The 21,201-nt window shown below is 36.7% G+C and overlaps 1 protein-coding gene across 5 annotated transcripts in view; it reads left to right on the forward strand.

Annotated features, from left to right (window-relative positions):
* NUP153 (nucleoporin 153) overlaps positions 1-21,201 on the forward strand; it is an 86,796-nt gene that overhangs the window by 34,056 nt on the left and 31,539 nt on the right. For 4 of the 5 annotated variants that reach the window (XM_019420042.2, XM_019420046.2, XM_019420041.2 and 1 more), the window contains 9 exons: positions 2,516-2,764; positions 2,902-3,041; positions 3,123-3,251; positions 8,969-9,085; positions 9,179-9,223; positions 9,334-9,390; positions 11,536-11,682; positions 14,579-14,631; positions 15,121-15,247. In XM_019420042.2, coding sequence (XP_019275587.2) covers positions 2,516-2,764; positions 2,902-3,041; positions 3,123-3,251; positions 8,969-9,085; positions 9,179-9,223; positions 9,334-9,390; positions 11,536-11,682; positions 14,579-14,631; positions 15,121-15,247 — 1,064 coding nt within the window. The remainder of the gene's footprint in view (positions 1-2,515; positions 2,765-2,901; positions 3,042-3,122; positions 3,252-8,968; positions 9,086-9,178; positions 9,224-9,333; positions 9,391-11,535; positions 11,683-14,578; positions 14,632-15,120; positions 15,248-21,201) is intronic. The other variant, XM_019420044.2, reaches the window with a different exon arrangement.

The following is a 21,201-nucleotide window of genomic DNA, read 5'->3' on the forward strand; positions in this document are numbered from 1 at the left end:
CACTGCTTCTTGCCCCCTAGCATTGCTCGCTTCCTAGTGACTTGTTTCCTCAACTCTGTGGTAGCTCATACTTGGTAAGCCTTATATGGTCTCACTCTGTGCATGGAAAGCCCATTCACTCTCTGGACACACCCATGTGGACTTCTGGAGGCCCTTCGCTGCAGTTTTCTACTGTCCAGTGCCCTTAATTCTGATTTCTGCCTGCTGTGTTGTGCTTGGACTCCAGCTCTTTCTTCCAGGTCTGAAAACATACCTAGGTAGAGAGCTGGGTAGTGATAGGGTTCACTTTTTGAGTTTTCTTGTGCCGTTTTCTGTTGTTTGAAAGATATCTCCTATTCTGTTCAGTTTTATAATTATTTAAATTATAGCAGAAGCACTAGTCTGGAGGCCCAGACATTCCAGCCTAATTGAGAGTCTTGGAAACTTGACAAATGATTTTAAAGGTTTTTGAAAATACACCTGAAAATGAGTAGAGAAATTCTGAAAAAGAATAAGGGGAATGTGGGGGTGGGTTGGAGTAACTTTTACAGTTACTAAATGTGTTCTAAAGTTGTAGTGGGTAAAACATTATTGTACAGATACATCACTGGGGAAGAGGGTGAAAAGCCTTTCGGGATTTGTTATGTGGTAGTGGTGGCTTCTCCGTGATTATAAGGTAGCTTATTTAAGGTTATTTTAGGGGTGGCTCAGTAGGTTAAGTGTCTGACTTCGGCTTAGGTCATGATCTAATGGCTTGTGAGTTCAAGCCCCGCATCGGGCTCTGTGCTGACAGTTTGGAGCCTGGAGCCTGCTTCAGATTCTGTCTCCCTCTCTCTTTGCCTCTCCCCTGCACGCGCGCGCCCTCTCTCTCTGTGTCTCTCTCTCTCTCTCTCTCTCTCTCTCTCAAAAATAAACAACAACAAAAAAAAGAAGGTTATTTTAGAATGTAAACAGACTAACCATTTGGGAAACAATTAAGCTTCACTACTATATCATAACTGACTCCAGATGGATTCAAGATTAAATATTATATTGAAATAAAAATAACAGTGCAGTACCAAAAAATCAGTAAAATTTTTTATTTCTTATAGTCTTGGAATGGTAAATGCCTTTGTAAACAAAGTTTACAAAAGTAAACAAAGGTTACAAGGTTTACAAACCTTGTAAACAAATTATTTTCTGTACTGCAAAAAATAACATCAACAAAATGAATAGGTTCAGCCAACAGTGAAAAATAGTTGTAATATTTCAGGTCATATTGCAGTATCTTACTGATCAAAGATTAGCTTTTATTGGGGCGGCTGGGTGGCTCAGTTGGTTAAGTGTCCAACTCTTGATTTTAGCTCAAGTCATAATCTAATAGGTCATGGGTTTGAGCTCCACATTGGGCTTTGTGCTGACAGCACAGAGCCTGCTTGGGATTGTCTGTCTCCTCTTTTTCTGCTCCTCCTCCGCTGGTGTGCACGCTCTCAAGATAAATAAACATTAAAAAATGACTATATCAGTAAGCAATTAATAGAAGTGTAAATGAACAATGAATATAGGGAAGGACGCACTATCCCTCTCATTTAAATAAATGCAAATAAAATAATGGTGCCATTTGATAGATTGATAGAAATCAGAAAAGGTTAATATCCAGTGTTAGAGAGTATGGTGGAAATGTACATTGTCATTTGCTATTTGTGGGAGTATAACTGATAGGATTGCTGTATGTTTCATAAGCAAAAATGAGCATACTCTCTGATTGAGTCCTGCAGAGCAATTCCATATAATTGTTTATCCCATTGATTCTCAGGGTACATCAGGCAGCTTTATGGGTCTAACTTCAGACTTACAGAATCAGATATTTTTGTGGGAAGCTTAAAAGTATTTTTTAAATTATTTCTCTTTGTGCTTCTATTCTTAGAGAACCATGGATTAATCCAAAAGAATACTCTTAAGAGTATGCAGATACCAGTGCATAGATGTTCGATGGAACATTGGGAAAATAATCACAAAATAATTGGCGTCAATTAGCATGATAACATACAATGTGGTCTTTAAAGGGAATGCTCTGTATGTAGAGACAAAATTGGTAAATGAAAAAGCAGGTCATAGAACTGGATGCATAGCATGATTATATAATTAGAGAAACGATTTATGTCTGTATATAAAATATCTGGGAGATCTACAATTTTAGTAGTGGTTGCTATGACTTATATAGCTTCTTTTACTTTTCATGAGCGGGTTTTATAGTAGCAATTCAAGCATCAATATCAATAAAGAGCCATGCACTTTTAGAAATTGCATGTGACCCCTGAAACATACATAGTTTGATACTAGGTTAAGTAAATTCATTGCAGCTAGATGAAACCTTTTTTGAGTAAAGAATAGCTTAAACTGAGCTTATGGGAGGCTTCAGTGGCTTGAATTGAAGCGATGTTATATAGTATGTTTTCTCAAAAACCATTTTGTTGTGATACTGTATTGCTTTTTCTAAGCTGTATATTCATAATACTAATGCCTTTTTGTTTTTTTGTTTTTTTACTCTTTAAAGAACCCTCAACAACTAGTACTTCTTCAAATTACCCAGATGTATTAACAAGGCCTTCTCTTCATCGGAGCCATATGAATTTCTCCGTGTTGGAATCTCCTGCACTACACTGTCAGCCCTCCACATCCTCGGCATTCCCAATTGGCAGTTCTGGATTTTCCCTTGTAAAGGAAATTAAAGATTCTACCTCTCAACATGATGATGATAACATCTCAACTACCAGTGGTTTTTCTTCAAGAGCTTCTGATAAAGGTATTCTTGGTGTTTGGTAGTAAAGTTAAATTTCATGGGATAGGTTTTTTCTTACTTCTAATTTTCATTTTCTGTTTATAAAAATTGAGGGCCTTGTAATTAGTGCTCTAACTATGCATTACATATTTTTGTTTCAGATATAGCTGTTACAAAGAACACTTCAGTGCCACCTCTGTGGTCCCCAGAGGCTGAACGTACTCATTCACTCTCACAGCACACTGCCACCAGCTCAAAAAAACCAGCATTCAACTTGTCTGCCTTTGGAACACTTTCCCCTGTGAGTACTAGTAAGATTGGATTCAATCACATTTGTTTTGAGTGTTTATTGCTCATAATTTATCATTTTGTTTCTGTGCAGTCACTTGGGAATTCTTCAATCCTTAAAACAAGTCAGCTTGGAGATTCTCCTTTTTATCCTGGAAAAACAATGTACGGTGGGGCAGCAGCTGCTGCAAGACAACTGAAACTCCGAAACACACCGTATCAGGTTGGTTTGAATAGGAGAAGGACTGATAACGTTAACAATTGTCAAGTAATTAACGGCACTCCAATGGAGTTTTGGTTTGGTTATTTTTTGGTAAAATGATACCTTTTCATTTAGGGACTATCTGAACGTTGTATTCGACTTAAGTGAATATTTATTCATTACACTTGTGAGCATGTTATGTGCGTCTGTGTTTTAGGAAGTGTGATGATTAATTCCTTTTTTAAAAAAATTGAGGTGTAAATTATGTATAGTAAAATTTACCCTTCTTAGAGTATTTGCATTTTAACAGAATACATACAGTTGTGTATGCACTCTGCAATCAAAGTATTGAATAAACATTTCCATCACAGCAAATTGTTACCTTGTGCCTCTCTGTTGTCAACCCCTCTTCCTACCTCTACCCTCTGGCAACCACTGATCTGCTTTCTTTCCCTGTAGTTTTGATTTTTCCAGAATGTCATTTAAATTTAATCCATATAGCATCTAGCCTTTGAATCTGGCCTCTTGTACTTAGCATAATGCATCTGGAATGGATCTTTATTTTTGCACATATCAGTAGTTCCTTTTATTGTTGAGTTGTAACTTGTTTATCCTATCCATTCACTACTGAAAGGACACTTGGGTTTGATGTGATTTGGAACAGTTGTGAATAAGTGGTTATAAGCGTGTTATGTGAACATTTATTTCCATTTCTCTTGGGTAAACACCCAGAAGTTGGCTGCTGGGTCTTATAGTAAGTATACATTTAACTTTCTAATAAATTGCCAAACTGTTCTCCACAGCAAAGTAATGCTGTTTTCTCAGCAAAGTAATGGAAGAGTGTTCTCGCCAGCACTTGTCATCAGTTTTTCATTGTTTTATTTTAGCCATTCTTTTTTTTTTTTTTTTTTTTTTAATGTTTTTTATTTATTTTTGAGACAGAGAGAGACAGAGCATGAACAGGGGAGGGGCAGAGAGAGAGGGAGACACAGAATCGGAAGCAGGCTCCAGGCTCTGAGCCATCAGCCCAGAGCCCGACGTGGGGCTCGAACTCGCGGACCGTGAGATCGTGACCTGAGCTGAAGTCGGATGCTTAACCGACTGAGCCACCCAGGCGCCCCTTATTTTAGCCATTCTAATAGGCATGTTGTGGTATCTCCACACCACCGTGGCTTTTATTTGTGAAATTGAGCATCTTTTCATGTGCCTGTTTGCCATAGATGTGTCTTCTTTGGTGAAATATCTGTTCAAATCTTCTGCCCATTTTTAAATGGGGTCGCTTTCTTATTAATCAGTTTTAAGAGTATGCTACACCTTTATTAAGTCCTTTATTACATACGTGTTTTGCAAATGTTTTCTCCCATTCTCTGGCTTAAGTCTTTTACAGAGAAGTTTTTACTTTTCATGGCATTTAGTGTATTGGGTTTTTTCCTTATATGCCTCATGCATGTGGTGTAGTATGTAGGACATTTTTGCCTAGCCTAGGGTCACAGTGTTCATCCGTGTTTTCTAGTGGATTTATAGTTTTAGGTTTTGTTTTGTTTTGTGTTTTTAAAGTTTATCTTCTTTTGAGAGAGAGAGAGAGTGGGGAAGAGGCAGAGAGAGAAGGAGAGAGAATCCCAAGCACACTGTCAGCACAGAGCCCCCCGACTCAAGGCTTGAACTCCTGAACTGTGAGATCATGACCTGAGCCGAGGTTGAGAGTTGGTTGCTTAACCGGCTGAGCCACCCAGGCACCCCATAGTTTTTTTGTTTTTTGTTTTTTTTTTAAGTTTGTTTGTTTATTTTGAGAGAGACAGAATAGGAGGGGCAGAGAGAGAGGGAGAGAGAGAATCGCAAGTGGGCTTCACACTCTCAGCGTAGAGCCTGATGCACGGCTCGAACTCACGAACTATGAGATTGTGACCTGAATCGAAATCAAGAGATGGAAGCCTAACCGACTGAGCGATCCAGGCACCCCCACAGTTTTAGGTTTTAATTTAGGCTTCTGATTTATTTTGAGTTAACTTTTGTATATGGTATGTATCATGTCATGAGGGATCAAGATTCATTTTTTTTTTCACATAACGAATGTCCAATTTTTTTAGTAGCATTTGTTGAAAAGGTTGTGCTTTCTACATTGCATTGCCTTTGCATCTTTGTTGAAAATCAGTTGACCATTGGGGCGCCTGGGTGGCGCAGTCGGTTAAGCGTCCGACTTCAGCCAGGTCACGATCTCACGGTCCGTGAGTTCGAGCCCCGCGTCAGGCTCTGGGCTGATGGCTCGGAGCCTGGAGCCTGTTTCCGATTCTGTGTCTCCCTCTCTCTCTGCCCCTCCCCCATTCATGCTCTGTCTCTTTCTGTCCCAAAAATAAATAAAAAAACGTTGGAAAAAAAAAAAAAAAAAAAAGAAAAGAAAATCAGTTGACCATATATGTGGTTCTATTTCTTGACTTTCTATTATTTTCCATTTCTATGTATCCTTTGGCCAACTCTACATTCTTTTGATTACTATTGCTTTATAGTGTTGAAATCGGTAATGTGAGTCCTCCAACTTTGTTCTTTTTCAAGCTTGTTTTGACTTTCCTAAGTCATTTACTTTTTCATAATTTTAGAATCATGTTACCAGTTTTTACAATCTATTGGAATTTTGATTAGAATTGTATTGAGTCTGAAGGTCAATTTAGGGAGAAGAATATACATCTTAATAAAATTGAATCTCCCAGTCCTTGAACACAGTATGTCTCTCTATTTAAGTTTTTGAAATTTCTTTCATCAGTGTTTTGTAGTATTCATCACACAGACCTTGCACGTATTTTGTTAGATTTATACCTAAGTATTTCTTGTTATTTGGTATTAATTAAGAATAAATGACTGTGGGGCACCTGGGTGGCTCAGTCGGTTGAGCGTCCGACTTCGGCTCAGGTCATGGTCTCACGGTTTGTGGTTCGAGCCCCACATCAGGCTCTGTGCTGACAGCTCAGAGCCTGGAGTCTGCTTCGGATTCTGTGTCTTCCTCTCTCCCTTTCTGCCCCACCCCCACTCATGCTCTGTCTTTCAAGAATGAATAAACATTAAAAAAAAAAAAATAGCTCCAATAGTCTGTTCCATAAATTGAATACATAGTCAGAATACGTTCCAGCAAAGAAAATTTCAGGCTCATTTAACTTCCTTGGTGAATTCTACCAAGCATTTAAGAAAGAAAGAATACCAATCTTATGCATATGTTTTCGTATAATAGGAGGTTACACTTTCCAACATATTATGGGGCCAGTATTACCCTGATACTGAAACCAACCAAAGGCATTACAAGAAAGCCACTAACTAATATTTCTTAGGCATTACAGACCCAAACCTTCTCTATAAATATTTGTAAAGAGAATCTAACATATATAAAAAGGCTACTATTTCATAATCAAGTAGGGTTTATCTTGGGAATGCAAGGTTAGTTCAACATTTGAAAATTAATGTGAGCTACCATTTAAACAAACTAAAGAATAGAAACTGTATGGTTATCTCCATAGATGCATAAAACACATTTGACAAAATTCAGCATCCTTTCATAATAAAAATTTCCTGCAGCCTGAGGAATAAATGGGGATCTTCCCAACCTGATAAATGGTATCTACAGAAAATCTTTAGCTAACATCATACTGATGGTGAGAAACAGAGTACTGTTCTCCCAAGGCCAGGAAGAGAACAAGGCTGTCTGCTAGCATTGCTGCTGTGTAGTGCTGTACTGCAGGGCCTACCCACTGCACGAAGGAAGAAAGTGGTACTCCTATTCATAGACAACATGCTTATCCACATAGAAAGGCCTAAGAAATACAAAAAAAGTTATCAGAACTTAATGAGTTCAGCAAGATTACAGAATACAAGGTCGTTATGCAAAATCAGTTGTATTTACATATAAGCAAAGAACAGTTGTAAATTGATAATAAGTTTAAGGTGAATCCCACCATCCCGTATTTTATCCTATGGGTTCTTTGAAGGCCATAAGAAATTGTTTTGTCTATATGGTGTTGTGCTTACATTTACAGATTTTGACATTTTAAAGATGGAGGAGTAATTATACTTTCAGTAAGTAGACTCTTGGAGAGGGGAATCTGTGAAGATGAGTCTATGACAAACATAGAAATGGCATAGAAACAAGTATATTTTAAGACTGTCTTGTCTTTAGTTTCTTGTTTTCCTAATTAGAGGATGGTTTCATGTATGTAGTTAACAGTAATTATGAGTTTTATTTCTGAATGTGTTCATGAAGGGCAGTATTTTGTTATTTAAGAAAATGTTAACTAGATGTTGGAGTTACACAGGGAGCTTTTTCTAAAGCTTAAACTGGATCGTATTCTTTAAAAAATTTTTAAAGTTAAAATAATAGTTCAGCCTGTTAGTAGATACGATGATGCAAGCCTGTGATTCATAGAATAGTCCAAGTCTCAGTATATTCTTGCTTTTCTTCATTTCTTTCTTACTTTGAATCCTGTACTTTTTAATGGTGAATTGTGACATACCCTTAGAATCTGTCTCAACACAGGCTTCCAAATGTTTATCGCTGACGTTTGGGACAAAGCTAATAATTCCTTTCCTAGAGTATTAGAGCAGGGAGGTATATTAAAGATTCTGTAATTCAATTCCATTTTGTTGATTAGCAAACTAAAGCCCCGAGTGGTCAGTGGCCAGTAGAATCCAGTGACAGGACAGACTATCAGATTTTCCTAGAGAATTCTAATGTTGCTTCATGTTTGCCCAAGCCTCTGGCTTGAACAACAATTCTTAATGGGCATCAAGTTCTTAATAAAACTAATGGGGAATCATGCAGCTACTCTGGAAACGTTATCATTGTTTGGTATCGGACAGAGAAACATTTAAAGTCGTTATGGTTCAAGTTTTCAGATATTGTGAGCTATTTGTAGAGATTGGGTTGTGTTTCGATTGTGATAATATCTTTATATTAAGCATTACCAAACTTGCTTTGTGGTAGTCATTTGGTCATTGGAATGTTGTAACGTATTTTTGTATTTTTGAGAAAAGGAACTGTTTTAGTTGGAATTTGTAAACATTGCTTATGTATTAAAGGGTACTTGTCTATTCTTTATAAGGTTTTTTTCCTTAACTTCAATTTTAATAAAGTTAAAAGGTTATTAAGAAATAGCCCGAGTATTTAAAATTTTTTCTTATTTCAAAATTTGAGAAATTAGTTTAAAAATGCGAAATTCCTTTACAATAGAGCCTACAGTCTCTTCATTTAGTTATCTTGGAATTTAATACCCAGAATAACTAATATTTTAATATAGTTCTCATTTATTTAGTTCTTTGATTTACTTATGTTTATTTTTTGTTGGATTACAGTTGACACACGATGTTACATTAGCTCCAGGTGTACGACGTAGTGACGACACAGTGACTCAACGAGAAGTGTTCTTTGATTTAAATATCAGGGATAAATGGGTCAAACTAATGCCAGAACTTTATACCAGTGATCTCCCTTTTCCCATTTAACATAGTTGCAGATCTTCAGTGCGGTGTGTGCTGTCTTTCTTGTTTCTGATTGTAAAAGTCATTGGCTTTTCAGTAAAAGGTGTAAAGAAGAAAAGTTGAACTTAGGCATAATGACACCATCCAGAGATAAATTCCTGTTAGGACATTAATCCTATTTCTCTTCGGATATCTGTTCTGTTTTGTAAATACTTTTATTTCCTGAAATCTGTGCTTTAGAGTTTATGGTCCAAAACGGTAATGCAACGTTTACTTCATAGGCACCAGTCAGAAGGCAGATGAAAGCTAAGCAGCTGAGTGCACAGTCCTATGGTGTGACCAGTTCCACAGCTCGGCGGATATTGCAAACTTTAGAGAAGATGTCAAGCCCTCTCGCGGTAAATTTTTAGAATCACGAGTAAATGTAGGTATACAACAACATTTGACTTTTGTGAAAAATTTTAATTTTGGTATTGTTTCAACATTAACAGGATGCAAAAAGAATCCCGTCTGTTGTTTCTTCTCCCCTGAATTCTGTAAGTTGACTTATAAACCTTTTATAAGAGATAACATTTTTATATATTGGTGATGAAAGTCCTGTTTTTCTCAATTTCCAGTCTATTCTAATGGCATTTTACTTTTTCAGCCTCTTGATAGGAGTGGAATAGATACGACCTCAGACTTTCAGGCCAAAAGGGAAAGGGTAAAACTTCTTTTGCCTTTATTTACTTAAAGTCTCAGCAGTTTTATTGTATTTATTTTTTAGTTAGTAAATATATAAATTGAATTTGATAGTCATTAGGGGACACGTTTGAGAGATAAGATTTGTTTCCTTGGACATTGTGGCGGCTTGTGAGGGCCTGCCTTAGCACAACGCTGTATGTGTAGTAAGTGCTCAGTACTTTTTGCTTATTTGCCATTTCCATCTTCAGCGTCGTGGTAGTCTGTGAGTGACTCAGACTTTTTGATAAATAAAAATAGGAGTGGACAGTGCTTGACATGTTTAGTAATGATAGAAGTTCAGTGAACTAAACCTTCATTGAGCATAATCCTCTTTTAAACTTTCCTCATTAACATGTCAAATCTGTCGTGTGTAATAGAATTTCATTAGTCAAAATAGTGTTCCAAGATACTGGAACTCATAAAAAATATAACTTAGATTCTAATATCTTGATGACCCTTTCAGTGTATTCTATTTGGTTAAAATTAGTTTTGGAGGTTACTGTGGAAAAATTAAAATGCTTGATAGAGTTGAAGAGGTATATTTTTTGTAAGTCATACTTGCGGCTAGTTAAGTATCCTTCAGGAGAAGCAGAGTCCCATATCCTTACTTGTGAAAGCTTTTACTACAACACCAGTTTCCCTCAGAAGTCACTAATTAAAATTATCATAATTTTCTGAATTCATTGTGAGAACTGTGTGTGAGATATTGGTAAATTATAATTATTTTTACTAAAATTCTGCAGAGAAGAAGGCTAAAATTGAGAGTTCGGGGAGGGATAGTGTTACTTCATAACACTATCTAGAATTAACTAGATGTTTGTGGTCAGGCAAGAGAGAATCCATTATTAGCCATGGCGATGGGATTAATTTATGGCATTGGCTGCTTTTCTCACACTCCTGTTTTATATTAGATTGTTTAAAAAGTAAATTAAAAAATTGTACCATAATACAAGTTCTCATTGATAAAAGTCCTTATTAATGTTTAAGTGTAGCATCAATACAGTTTTACTAATGGGTGTGAAGACATATAAAGGCCAGAATACAATATTGTAGTTCACAGATGTTTCACAGATGTAACAGTCTACAGAATAGACTGTCATTGAGTTATAAGATCACAGTTGTGATGAGGATTTAGGGAAGAGCTAGTATGCAGGAGCTTTGCCTTGGAAACCAATGTTGTTCACAGCTGCTGCTAAGAGAAAGGACTGTATTCATTGTATTACAGTCTTTGGACAGAGTACAAGTTCTTGGCTTTATGGTCCTCTTTCACCAACAGGACTTTTACTGTGTTTCCGTGTTGCAAAAGACTGTTGACAAAACACTTGTGTGCTCAGATAATAATGCCAGTTTATTCTAGGATTTGGAATTCTTTTTTTTTTTTTTTAATTTTTTAAGTTTATTTAGAGAGCGCGCACGTAAGTGCACGCGTGCGTGTGTGTGGAGGAGGGTCAGAGAGAGAGAGAATCCCAAGCAGGCTCTGCACTGTCAGCCCAGAGCCCCACGCAGGGCTTCGTCTCACAAAATGTGAGCTCATGACCTGAGCTGAAATCAAGAGTTGGCTGCTTAACTAACTGTGCCACCCAGGTGCCTCTAGGATTTCAAATTCTTAACACAGTTTTATTAATAAATTTTAAGACTTTTAGTTTGGTTTTTAAATAACAATAGGGGAAAATTAACTTGGAGAGAGGTTTGCTCACAGTTTTAGCAATTATTTTCATAGCTAGTTTAAAAATAATCTTATTTCCAGCTGAAGGATATCTAGAGAGTAATTTGGGGAAAATGTGGCAAAATCAGTTTTAGTTTCTGTATTTGAAATTCAACATGTGAAAACTTAGATTTGTAGAACAGTTTTGAATATAGTTTCCATTTTTCTGCTTCTATGAAAAGTCATTAAGTGTAGAAAAAAATAGTCTGAAGCTATTTGGAATTTTATTATATACAGGTTTACATATAAACCTATTACTATCCATTTTTCCTTTTAGTATTTGTTTGCATATACTGGATATTTCTCTAGGCATTTTCATGGTCTCTAGCTCACATTAGCTATTGCCAGATAACGTTTAGGTATGTGTCACCGATATATATGAAAAAAAAGTTTTTTCTATGATTTCTGATTACCTATAAGGTGGATTCTCAGTATCCCCCCGTTCAGAGACTCATGACCCCGAAGCCGGTTTCCATAGCAACAAATAGAACTGTTTATTTTAAACCGTCTCTGACCCCATCTGGTGAATTAAGGAAGACTACTCAAAGAATAGATAAAAAGCACAATGTGAGTATGTGTTTATTTTCACTATTCTTTTTTTTTTTTTTTTAAACATTTATATGTTGGAGAGAGACACGGTGTGAGTGGGGGAGGGGCAGAAAGAGAGGGAGACACAAAATCCGGAGCAGGCTCCAGGCTCCGAGCTGTCAGCACAGAGCCCGATGTGGGGCTCAAACCCACAGACCGCGAGATCATGACCTGAGCTGAAGTTGGACGCTCAACCGACTGAGCCACCCAGGCGCCCCTATTTTCACTATTCTTTGGATGTTGATCAAAATGAGTAAGAATAAATAATATACGAGTACTCCACCATTGCAGTCTAGCAACTAGGTAATACATAAAGTTTGTGTATTAGTAATGGTTACGAGTTGGTGTGCCTTTCAAATGGCTGGCACTGTGATCAAATCGTAAATTAGTATTTACTAGTAAGTAACACTAGTATGTACTCATGGTTTAGATGAAATAATTTGCCAGACTTGCTTTATTGGTGTGTTTTGTTTGTGTTGTTGAACCATTTGAAAATAAAATTTTGTATAACACATCTGTTCACCCCTAAGTACTTTGGCATGCGTTTCCTAATTACTTCTATATTACCACATCCAAAGAAATTAATGTAATATTGTCTAATATCTAGTCCACATTCCAGTGTTGTTTACAGCTCCTTTTTTGAATCAGAATCCAAGCAAATATCACACATCGCTTTGCGTTTTCTCTTTCTGACCTCAAACCTTGACCCTTACCACATTGTTTTTTTTTTTTTAAAACAACTGCTTTATTGAGATGCAGTTCACATACCTAATTGAAGACTACAGTGGAACAGTGATTTTTAGCATATTCACAGGGTTGTTTGGTCATTACCACTGTTAACTCTAGAACATTTTTATAACCATTCATCCCAACCACCCAAAATCTCATTCCCACCCCTCCTTCTCCAGCCTTAAGCAACCACGGATCTGTCTCTATAGATTTGCTTGTACTGGGCATTTCATTTAAATGGAATCATAGAATATGGTTTTTAGTGTCTAGTTTGCGTCACTCAGCATGTTTTCGAGGTTCGTCCATGTTGTAGTGCACATCAGAACTTGACTCCTTTTTATGTGGCTGAATGTCTCATTGTTTGGATATGCTAGATTTTGCTTATCCTTTCATCAGTTGAGGGAAATTTGGGTTGCTTTTACTTTTTGATTGTAATGAATAATACCGCTTTCAACTTTGCTGCACAGGTGTTTTGTAGACATATGTTGCGGTGTCTCTGGGGTCTGTACCTGGGAGTGGAATTGCCAGGCACATTGGTTTTTGAAGAGACCAGGCCAGTTGTCTTAAAATGTCACCATGTTCTGGGGTTGTCTGTTTTCTTGTGTTGTTTAGCTAAAGTGTATTTTTTGTACTTATTGTATTTACAGGGTATCTTATGCATTACTTGTGCATTTACTTATATTTAATCTCATCTCATCTTCATAATCTAATTTATTAAAAATTTTCAAGCTAAAGTTGACAGAATAGTAGTGTTTAGCCATTACTCCTTGCTTCACCAAATCATTAACATTTTGTCATACTTGCTTTATTAAAATTTTAAAAATATTTCACATATAATTTTGGATTCATAGACTTTGCAAGAACAGTTTTAAAACTTCACAATATACTATATCCTAATTTTACTGTGTGTTTCCTACAAACAGGGAATTCCTTTAATGTAATAATTGCGGAATAATTATCAAAAGCAGAAACTTAACGTTATACAATTCTGTGATCTGATCTATAGATTTTATTTTGATGCTGCCAGTTATCCCAAAAGAAAAAAATTCAAGATTATGTATTGCATTTTTTAGTTTTCTTGTCCCTTCATCTCCTTTAGTCTAGAACAGTTCCTTAGGGTTTTTGTTTGTTTTTGTATTTCCTAATATTGAGACTTCTAAAGTGCAAGTAAGTTACTGTGTAGAATGTCCTGCAGTTTGGGAATGTCTGATGTTTCCTCATGATTAGATTATAATTGTGTGCTTTTGGTAATTAAAGCCGTGGCAGCGGTAAGATTTTTTCACTGCGAAGTGATGATTTTGTCTTTTGTAATTAATAAATATCTGGTGGGTAGATAACTGAGAGGATAAATATCCTCTCAGTAGTTAGTAGTATTGGTGATTTTTGCCTAAACCTGTTTGTAGATTGCCAGTGGGTGGTTTTCTAATTCCACCTATCTTTCAACATTAGTTGACCTCCTACTGGAGGAAAAGTTTTCTTTAATCTCATTTACATATCTATCTTTGAATGTGTTTTTAAAGTCAACTTTAATTCTCACATTCTGTAGTTTATAATCCTTTATTAGCATTATTTTGATGTTCATGTTCTATCATTCGGCCTTTGAACTGGCTCCTGTGTCCTTTTAATATTTCCTCTCAGTTTTTTGTTTTTGGTTTTTTTTCCCCTTCAGTTTTTGAACATTTAGTTGCTTTTGATGTAAAAGAATCTAGGCTTGTCCTGTAAGTTTCTGGTCTCAGCCCTGTGATTTGCTAGTTCTCCAAGGAGCCATGATACTCTTTTAATGGAAGAACTTAAATTAGAGGGATGCATTTCCCAAAGAAGATCCTTGTAAATATGCTTACACCTTTAATAGGCCAGAATGAGAGAAGAGTAAAAGTATTTTTGCGGTCTGTAAGTGTATTAATTTTGTGTACTAGTATTTTATTGAAAGGGCAGTGTGCTCAGTGACATTTTATGTGTATAGTCATGTTGTAATTTAGTTGCTGTTCAGAAAGCAGGGTATAAGTTGGAAGTTTTAGGATTCACTCACTAAAAACCCATCAAATTCCTGATTTTAAATATTAAAATGGATTGACAGAAGGAAAGTATTAAGAAAATGAAAACAAATAAGCAGGCATGTAAATCTGGTGTGCTCATCTTATTCTAGACTGGATATGAGAACCCTGTGACACCAGGACAAAACAGAGAACAACGAGAAAGGTAATGCGTCTTCATAGTTAAGCTTCTTTATATGTCATTTGTAAGGTCTGTGTTTGACTTATGTATGTTTTTTTGAAGATTAAGAAGGTTAAAAAACAAACGTTATGCACACACACACAAATCTGTCTGCATTTATTATTTTTTTTATTAATTTTTTTTAAACGTTTGTTATTTTTGAGAGAGAGCAAGCAGGGGAGGGGCAGAGAAAGAGGGAGACACAGAATCAGAAGCAGGCTCCAGGCTCTGAGCTGTCAGCACAGAGCCCGACGCGGGGCTCGAACTCAAGAACCACGAGATCATGACCTGAGCTGAAGTTGGCCGCATAACTGACTGAGCCATGAAGGCACCCCTCTGTCTGCTTTTAAAATCACATTCAGTTGTATATTTATTTTCTTGTTAGCAGTTCTGATTTTTAGGTATTCAGTTAGTTAACAAGTTATGGACCAGAGTAATATATCATTTGTTTTAATTTTCTTTTTCTTTGCCTAGTGGCTTTTCTTACCCAAATTTCAGTATGTCTGCAGCCAATGGTTTATCTTCTGGAGTAGGTAGTGGAGGCGGCAAGATGAGACGAGAGAGAACACGCTTTGTTGCATCTAAACCTCCAGAGGAAGAGGTAGGTTATATGCTTATATTCTTGAAGTTTATTAAAAGCTTTGGTATAGTGGTGGTGAGGGGAGTTCCGGAAGGGTGGGTCTTGGGGGAGACCCAGCACAGGAATGAATAATCTGCCACTGAAATAGTCCCTTCCAAGTGAGTGTGCATGCATGTGTGTGTGTTCAGTTAGCGGGCTTTTTGAACCACCTTCACTGTGACAGCACAGAAAACCTAACCTGGTGTTTTATGGGTACCATTAAAAAGCCATAATTCCTTTCAGTAAGAGAATTACAGCTGAAATTCTTTGACCTTTGGAATATTACTGTTTGGTTGAGTTTTGTCTGTTTCTGAAACTTACATAAATGGATTAATACTGTTACATGTTCTTCTCATTTGCCATTTTCTTCATATGATTGGTGAAATCTGTGGGTATTGTAAAAGATAATTGCCAGGTTGTTTAATTTCACTGTTACAGATTTATCCAGTATGAAATTATACCACAGTCCACTCTGTACATCCTAATACATGCTGAAGTCAGTATTTGTGCACTTCTGCCTCAGCACATACAAGCAGTACTTTCTCGAGCCTGTTTATCTGGGAATGGAGTTGTTGGATTATCGGGGAGGATCCACATCTTCAAACATAGTAAATGTTGCCTTATTGCTCTGAAGGCAGTTTGAATACTGTAGGGTGGATCTGCTTTTTCTTTAGAGTACTTGATTTTATTTATTTATTTTTTTTACGTTTTTGCCAAGATGATATGTGTGAAGTGTTATGCCATTGGAGTTTTATTTAGCATTTCGTGTTTCCTAGGGAGGGAGACCTCTTTTTGTGAGTTTCTTGTCATTTACGGTTCTCTTCCTTTATCCATTTTTTTATTGGATTATTTCTTTTATTAGGAAGAGTTCCTTATATATTCTGAACCGGAAAGTTTGGAAATGATAAGGACTAATCAAAGATTGGTTAAATTAGCCTTTATTTCTATAGGCTGCTCTGTTTGTTTCCTAACTACTTCTGGGTTGAATGCAGGCCTTCTTCCATTCTTTTCACAGGTGAATTTCATCCTAACTGAATCATTTAAGTTTTGATACCTAATACTTTCATTTGTTTTTTGTTTTTTTGTTTTTAAGTTTCTTTTTATTTATTTTGAGAGAGCAAGTGGCGGGGGGTGGGGGGGTGCAGAGAGAAGGAGAGCGAGAATCCCAAGCAGGCTTTGAGCTATCAGCACAGAGCCCAAGGCAGAGCTCAAACTCACGAACCATGAGATCATGACATGAGCTGAAATCAAGAGTTGGACATTTAACCAAATGAGCCGCCCAAGCACCCTTGTTGTTTGTTTCCAATTAAAATTTCATTTGTGACTTCTTCATTGATGCATGAGTTTTATTTTTTTAGGAGTTTTTAGATTTTTAAACAGGAGATCTTCTATAACAGTTTCTGTTGACTATAAAATCATGTGTTAATTGAAATTATCATAAGAGTATTAATTTCCTTCTTGTCTCTTGGTATGCTTTCCAAGTCTATGCAGAGTAGGCAGTCTTTCTTTTCCATTTTCTTTATCTCCTCTTTTCCTGTTTAGCAGTTTTGTAGTTGTGCCTCTCTGACTCACCGGAACCATGACTGCTTTGGCAGCTTGGACGTTCTGCCTCTGAGCCTCGCTTGTGATATATGACATTATGCTGGGGTCTTGGCTCAGTACTGGTCTTGAGGTTTTGTCTTTTTCTGAGGTTCTACTTGTTCTGCTGCAGTGTTGTGAAAGGAAGGAATGTATTAATGTATTCTATCTACCATCTTGAAAGAAAAAGTCTTGAATGCCATTCGTGATTCAGCTCATAAAATTTTGTAGTGTTCTTAAGCAAACCAATTTTCTATTGTTGTAAAAGCTCTTTATGTAGACTTGATTAAATTACCTTTAAGAAATGGGTTATTTTGGGGCACCTGGGTGACTCAGTCGGTTAAGCGTCCAACTTGGGCTTGGGTTATGATTTCGAGCCCTGCATAGGGCTTTGTGCTAATAGCTCAGAGCCTGGAGCCTGGAGCCCTCTCTCTCTGCCCCAACCCCACTCGTGCTCTGTCTGTCTCTGTCTCTCTCAAAAATAAAAAAATTAAAAAAAAAAACATTAAAAAAATGAGTTATTTGTCTTGCTTTGTATACATAAGGAAATTACTATGTGATTAGTATAGCTCTTTATGTAGCCTGTTCTTTAGACAAGGCTTTATATTTCTCAGTAAAATTTGTGTCTCTAGCTTTTTAAAGTTTATTCCTGTATGAAGAAAACATCTTGGTGTGGTGTTTGCCAGATAACAGATTTGTGAATTTTGTTTCTTTCTTTTCAGTTTCAACTTTTTTTTTTTTTTTTTAAATTTTTGTTATTTTTGAGAGAGAGAGAGAGACAGAGAGCAAGCAATGAAGGGGCAGAGAGAGAGGGAGACACAGAATCGGAAGCAGGCTCCAGGCTCTGAGCTGTCAGCACAGAGCCCGATGCGGGGCTCAAACCCACAGACCGCGAGACCATGACCTGAGCTGTAGTCGGCCGCCCAACCGACTGAGCCACCCAGGCACCCCTCAGTTTCAACTTTTATGTAGAATATATTCCTAAGATCTTTAGCTGAATGAAGTTCACGTTTAGATCTGTAGCTCAGTTTTGACTGTCTTACAGAAAGATATGTGTTTTGTGTGTCTTTTGTTGTATCAAGACATTGGGAGGGCGTGAAAGTTTAATTTACTTTGTTTCCTCTTACTGCTTGGTATACTGTAAGGAGCTTTATGAAAGTCTCACTCCAGAACTCTTTATCACCTCCTCCCTTCTCTGGGCCCCCTGTCCATTCTGGCCAACTGCCAACTGCCAACTTTGTATCCCAGCATGCCTCACCCAATTCCTGTCCTTAGTTCTGTTCCACACTGGAGTTAGTCTTCACATATCCGAGGAAAGTGGTACAAAGGGTGGCTGCCGCAAATTTTCTGCCTACCCTCTGTTTTTTAAATCTAGGTAGAAGAGGTTTCTAGGTAGACGCTTTCTTATTTGGTGTTCAGTGCTGTTTTCGCTTCAGATGACAAGTAACGTTTAGACTAGTTCTTAATTCAGATATAGTGAATAAGAACTTTTGGTAAAGGATGGAACATTTGTGGGTATTTTAATGGGTTTTTGGGATAAGTCAAATGGAAGACATTTTATTTTTAGTGGAATGTAAACAAATTAGGCTAGTTTCAGGTACTTTTGGTATTTAGCAGGGATTGGTATTTTTTATTCACTTAAACATTCAGGTTAATAGAGCTCTGTGTTGTAAATAACCCGTTTTGCATTATGAGGTAGTAAAAGTATGTTTTGCCTTTCACTTTCTCTTAGATCTCAAAATTTATAAGGAATGTGTGTTAGTCACTAAATATTTGGCCTTTTTGTCTTTACTGTGATACCAGTAATAATGAAATAATGAAAAAATCTCATTGATACAGAACAGATTAGGAGTATATAATAAAACTGAGTTTGGGGAGATTTAATTGATTGATATTGTCATGTCAGGTACAGGCCTGCTGCTTACTAACTGAGTGATCTTGGTCAGAATAATTTGTATGTACATCAGCTTACCCGTAAAATGGGGATAAGAATAAATAGCTTGTGTCTGTGGGATGGCTGCCATTTAATAGCTGTATGATATTAAGCCATGTATCTCTCTGCCTTAGTTTCTTCATCTACAACAGTAGTATCTTCCTCATGTGAGATAACCCATGTAAAGGTATTACAAAGGTAATACATAGTCACATATCTGGTGATTGTGTTCAACTCAAAGTATCTGGAATAATCCAGTTACAATTCTTAACTTGTGGATTTGTGGGATCCACTTCTGATCAACTAAGTCAAAATTTTGGTGAATAGGCATCAAATTTAGACTTGGTTCAAGATCAGTGATAAAAAGAACCAGGATGTCCAAGTCTGTGGCTTATTGAGTTGGCATAAGTAAGATAATAGGTTGTTTAGCTGATGTGCCCAGGTGTTGTGAGGGTCTAAAGGGAAGAAAGTAAGACTGAAGATTGGAGATCAGATGAAACTTCCCTACTGAAATAGTCAAATGCATCTTCGTTCGCTTCCTCTCCCCTCCCTGAAATTTGATTATGATAAGTTTCAAGCATAAGAAATATGGAAAGAATTGTGTAGTGAACACAAATATACTTAGCACTTAGATTCCAATACTTTGTTATATTTGCTTTATCAAGTGTATATCTTAGTTTCTGATGCTTTCACAGTAAGTCGAAGATCTCAGTATATTTTACCCCAAATACTTCAGCATATATAGCACAAATTGCAGTTAAATATTTGTTGTTTTTAAATTTAGCAAAAGTTTACATGTAGTAAAATGTAAAATTCTTAGGTGTATCATTCATGCATTTGACAATTGGTTGCATCTGTGTAAGCCAAACCCCTTTCGACGTGTCAGACATTTCCATTGCTCTAGAAAGTTCACTTGTGTTCCTTCTCAGTTAGTACTCATTGCCTCCTACTCTGGAGGCAATCACTATTCTCATTTTCTCCTCCATATGTTGGTGTTGCTTGTTCTGGAACTTCATATTAATACAGTTATGCAGTGTGTGTGTTCTTTAATGCCTGGCTATTATGAATAAAGGTGCTATGAACATTCTGGTAGTGCTTTGTAGACATGTGTTGATTTCTCTTGGGGGTAAATAATGTAGAAGTGGAGGAGCTAGGTTGTATGATATGTGTTTAACTTTCTAAGAAATGCCAACCTCTTTTCCAAAGTGAATATAATATTTTATACCCTCACCAACAGTGTGTCAGTATTTCTTTCACTCTTCATCCTTATTAATAGTTGTCATCACTTAACTTTAGCCATTCTGCTTTGTATATGGTGGTATCTCATTGTAAGACTGTATTTTACAGTTGTTGGGTATAGTGTTATATAAAGTGTCAGATGACTGATAGTATTTCTTAGATCATCTTTGTTCTTGCTGAATTTTTTTTCCAGGGTGCGGGGTGTTCTGGTTAGTCTATTAAATTGTTGAGAGATAGGAGTTAAAATTGTCCACTTTCATTTGGTGAATTTGTCTTTTCCCCCTTATGTCAGTTTTTGCTTTACATATTTTGAAGCCCTCATTAAAGCATACACCTTAGCATCTATCATGGCTCCTCAGTGATTTGCCTCCTTTAATATTATTAAATGTTCTTTAAAAAAAAAATCTTTGGAGATGTTCTTTGTCTTGAAATCTGCAATATCTGGTATTAATATGGCTAGCCTCTGTTAGAATAGGCCTTCTTAGGCTTACTAATTACAGGTTATGTCTTTTCCCAACCATTTGCCTTTTTTTTTCTTTTTTAACTGTTTATTTTTGAGAGAGAATGAGGAGGGGCAGAGAGAGAGGGATAGAGAGAAGCTCAAACAGGCTGTGCACGGTCAGCACAGAGCCTGGTGCGGGGCTCAAACTCACGAACAATGAGATCACGACCTGAACTGAAGTCGGCTTAACTGACTGAGCCACCCAGGTGCCCCCATCCAATTCCTTTTAACTTCTGTCTTTTTAAGTGAGTTTCTTATAGACAGTATATAGGTGAGTCTTTCCTTTTTATCTGTTTTTTTTTTTTGCCTTTTAATTGGAATGTTTATTTATAATTAATGTAATTATAAGTAACATTATAGTTACATATATGTGTGTGTGTGTGTGTGTCTGTATTGGATTAAGGTCTCCCATTTTTATCTTGTTTTCTTCTTTTCCCATTTTTTGGTTTGCCTTCTTTGGAAAGCTGTCTTTTGGTTAATGTTATAATTACATTTTAATTTACTTTGCTTTTCATCTCTACCTCTGCATGCCACTTTTAGTGGTTCCTCTTAGAATTTTACTGTATGTATCCTTAACTTCCACATTCTACTCTGTGTTAATATTGTACTACTTCCTGCAAAATTTAAGAATCTTGCAGCTTTATAGTTTGATTTACTGCCCTTCTTTAGTATTTCAGGTTATAC

This window comes from Panthera pardus, unplaced genomic scaffold (assembly GCF_024362965.1).
Source record: "Panthera pardus isolate Hobbes unplaced genomic scaffold, ASM2436296v1 HiC_scaffold_17, whole genome shotgun sequence".
Lineage (NCBI taxonomy): Eukaryota > Metazoa > Chordata > Mammalia > Carnivora > Felidae > Panthera > Panthera pardus.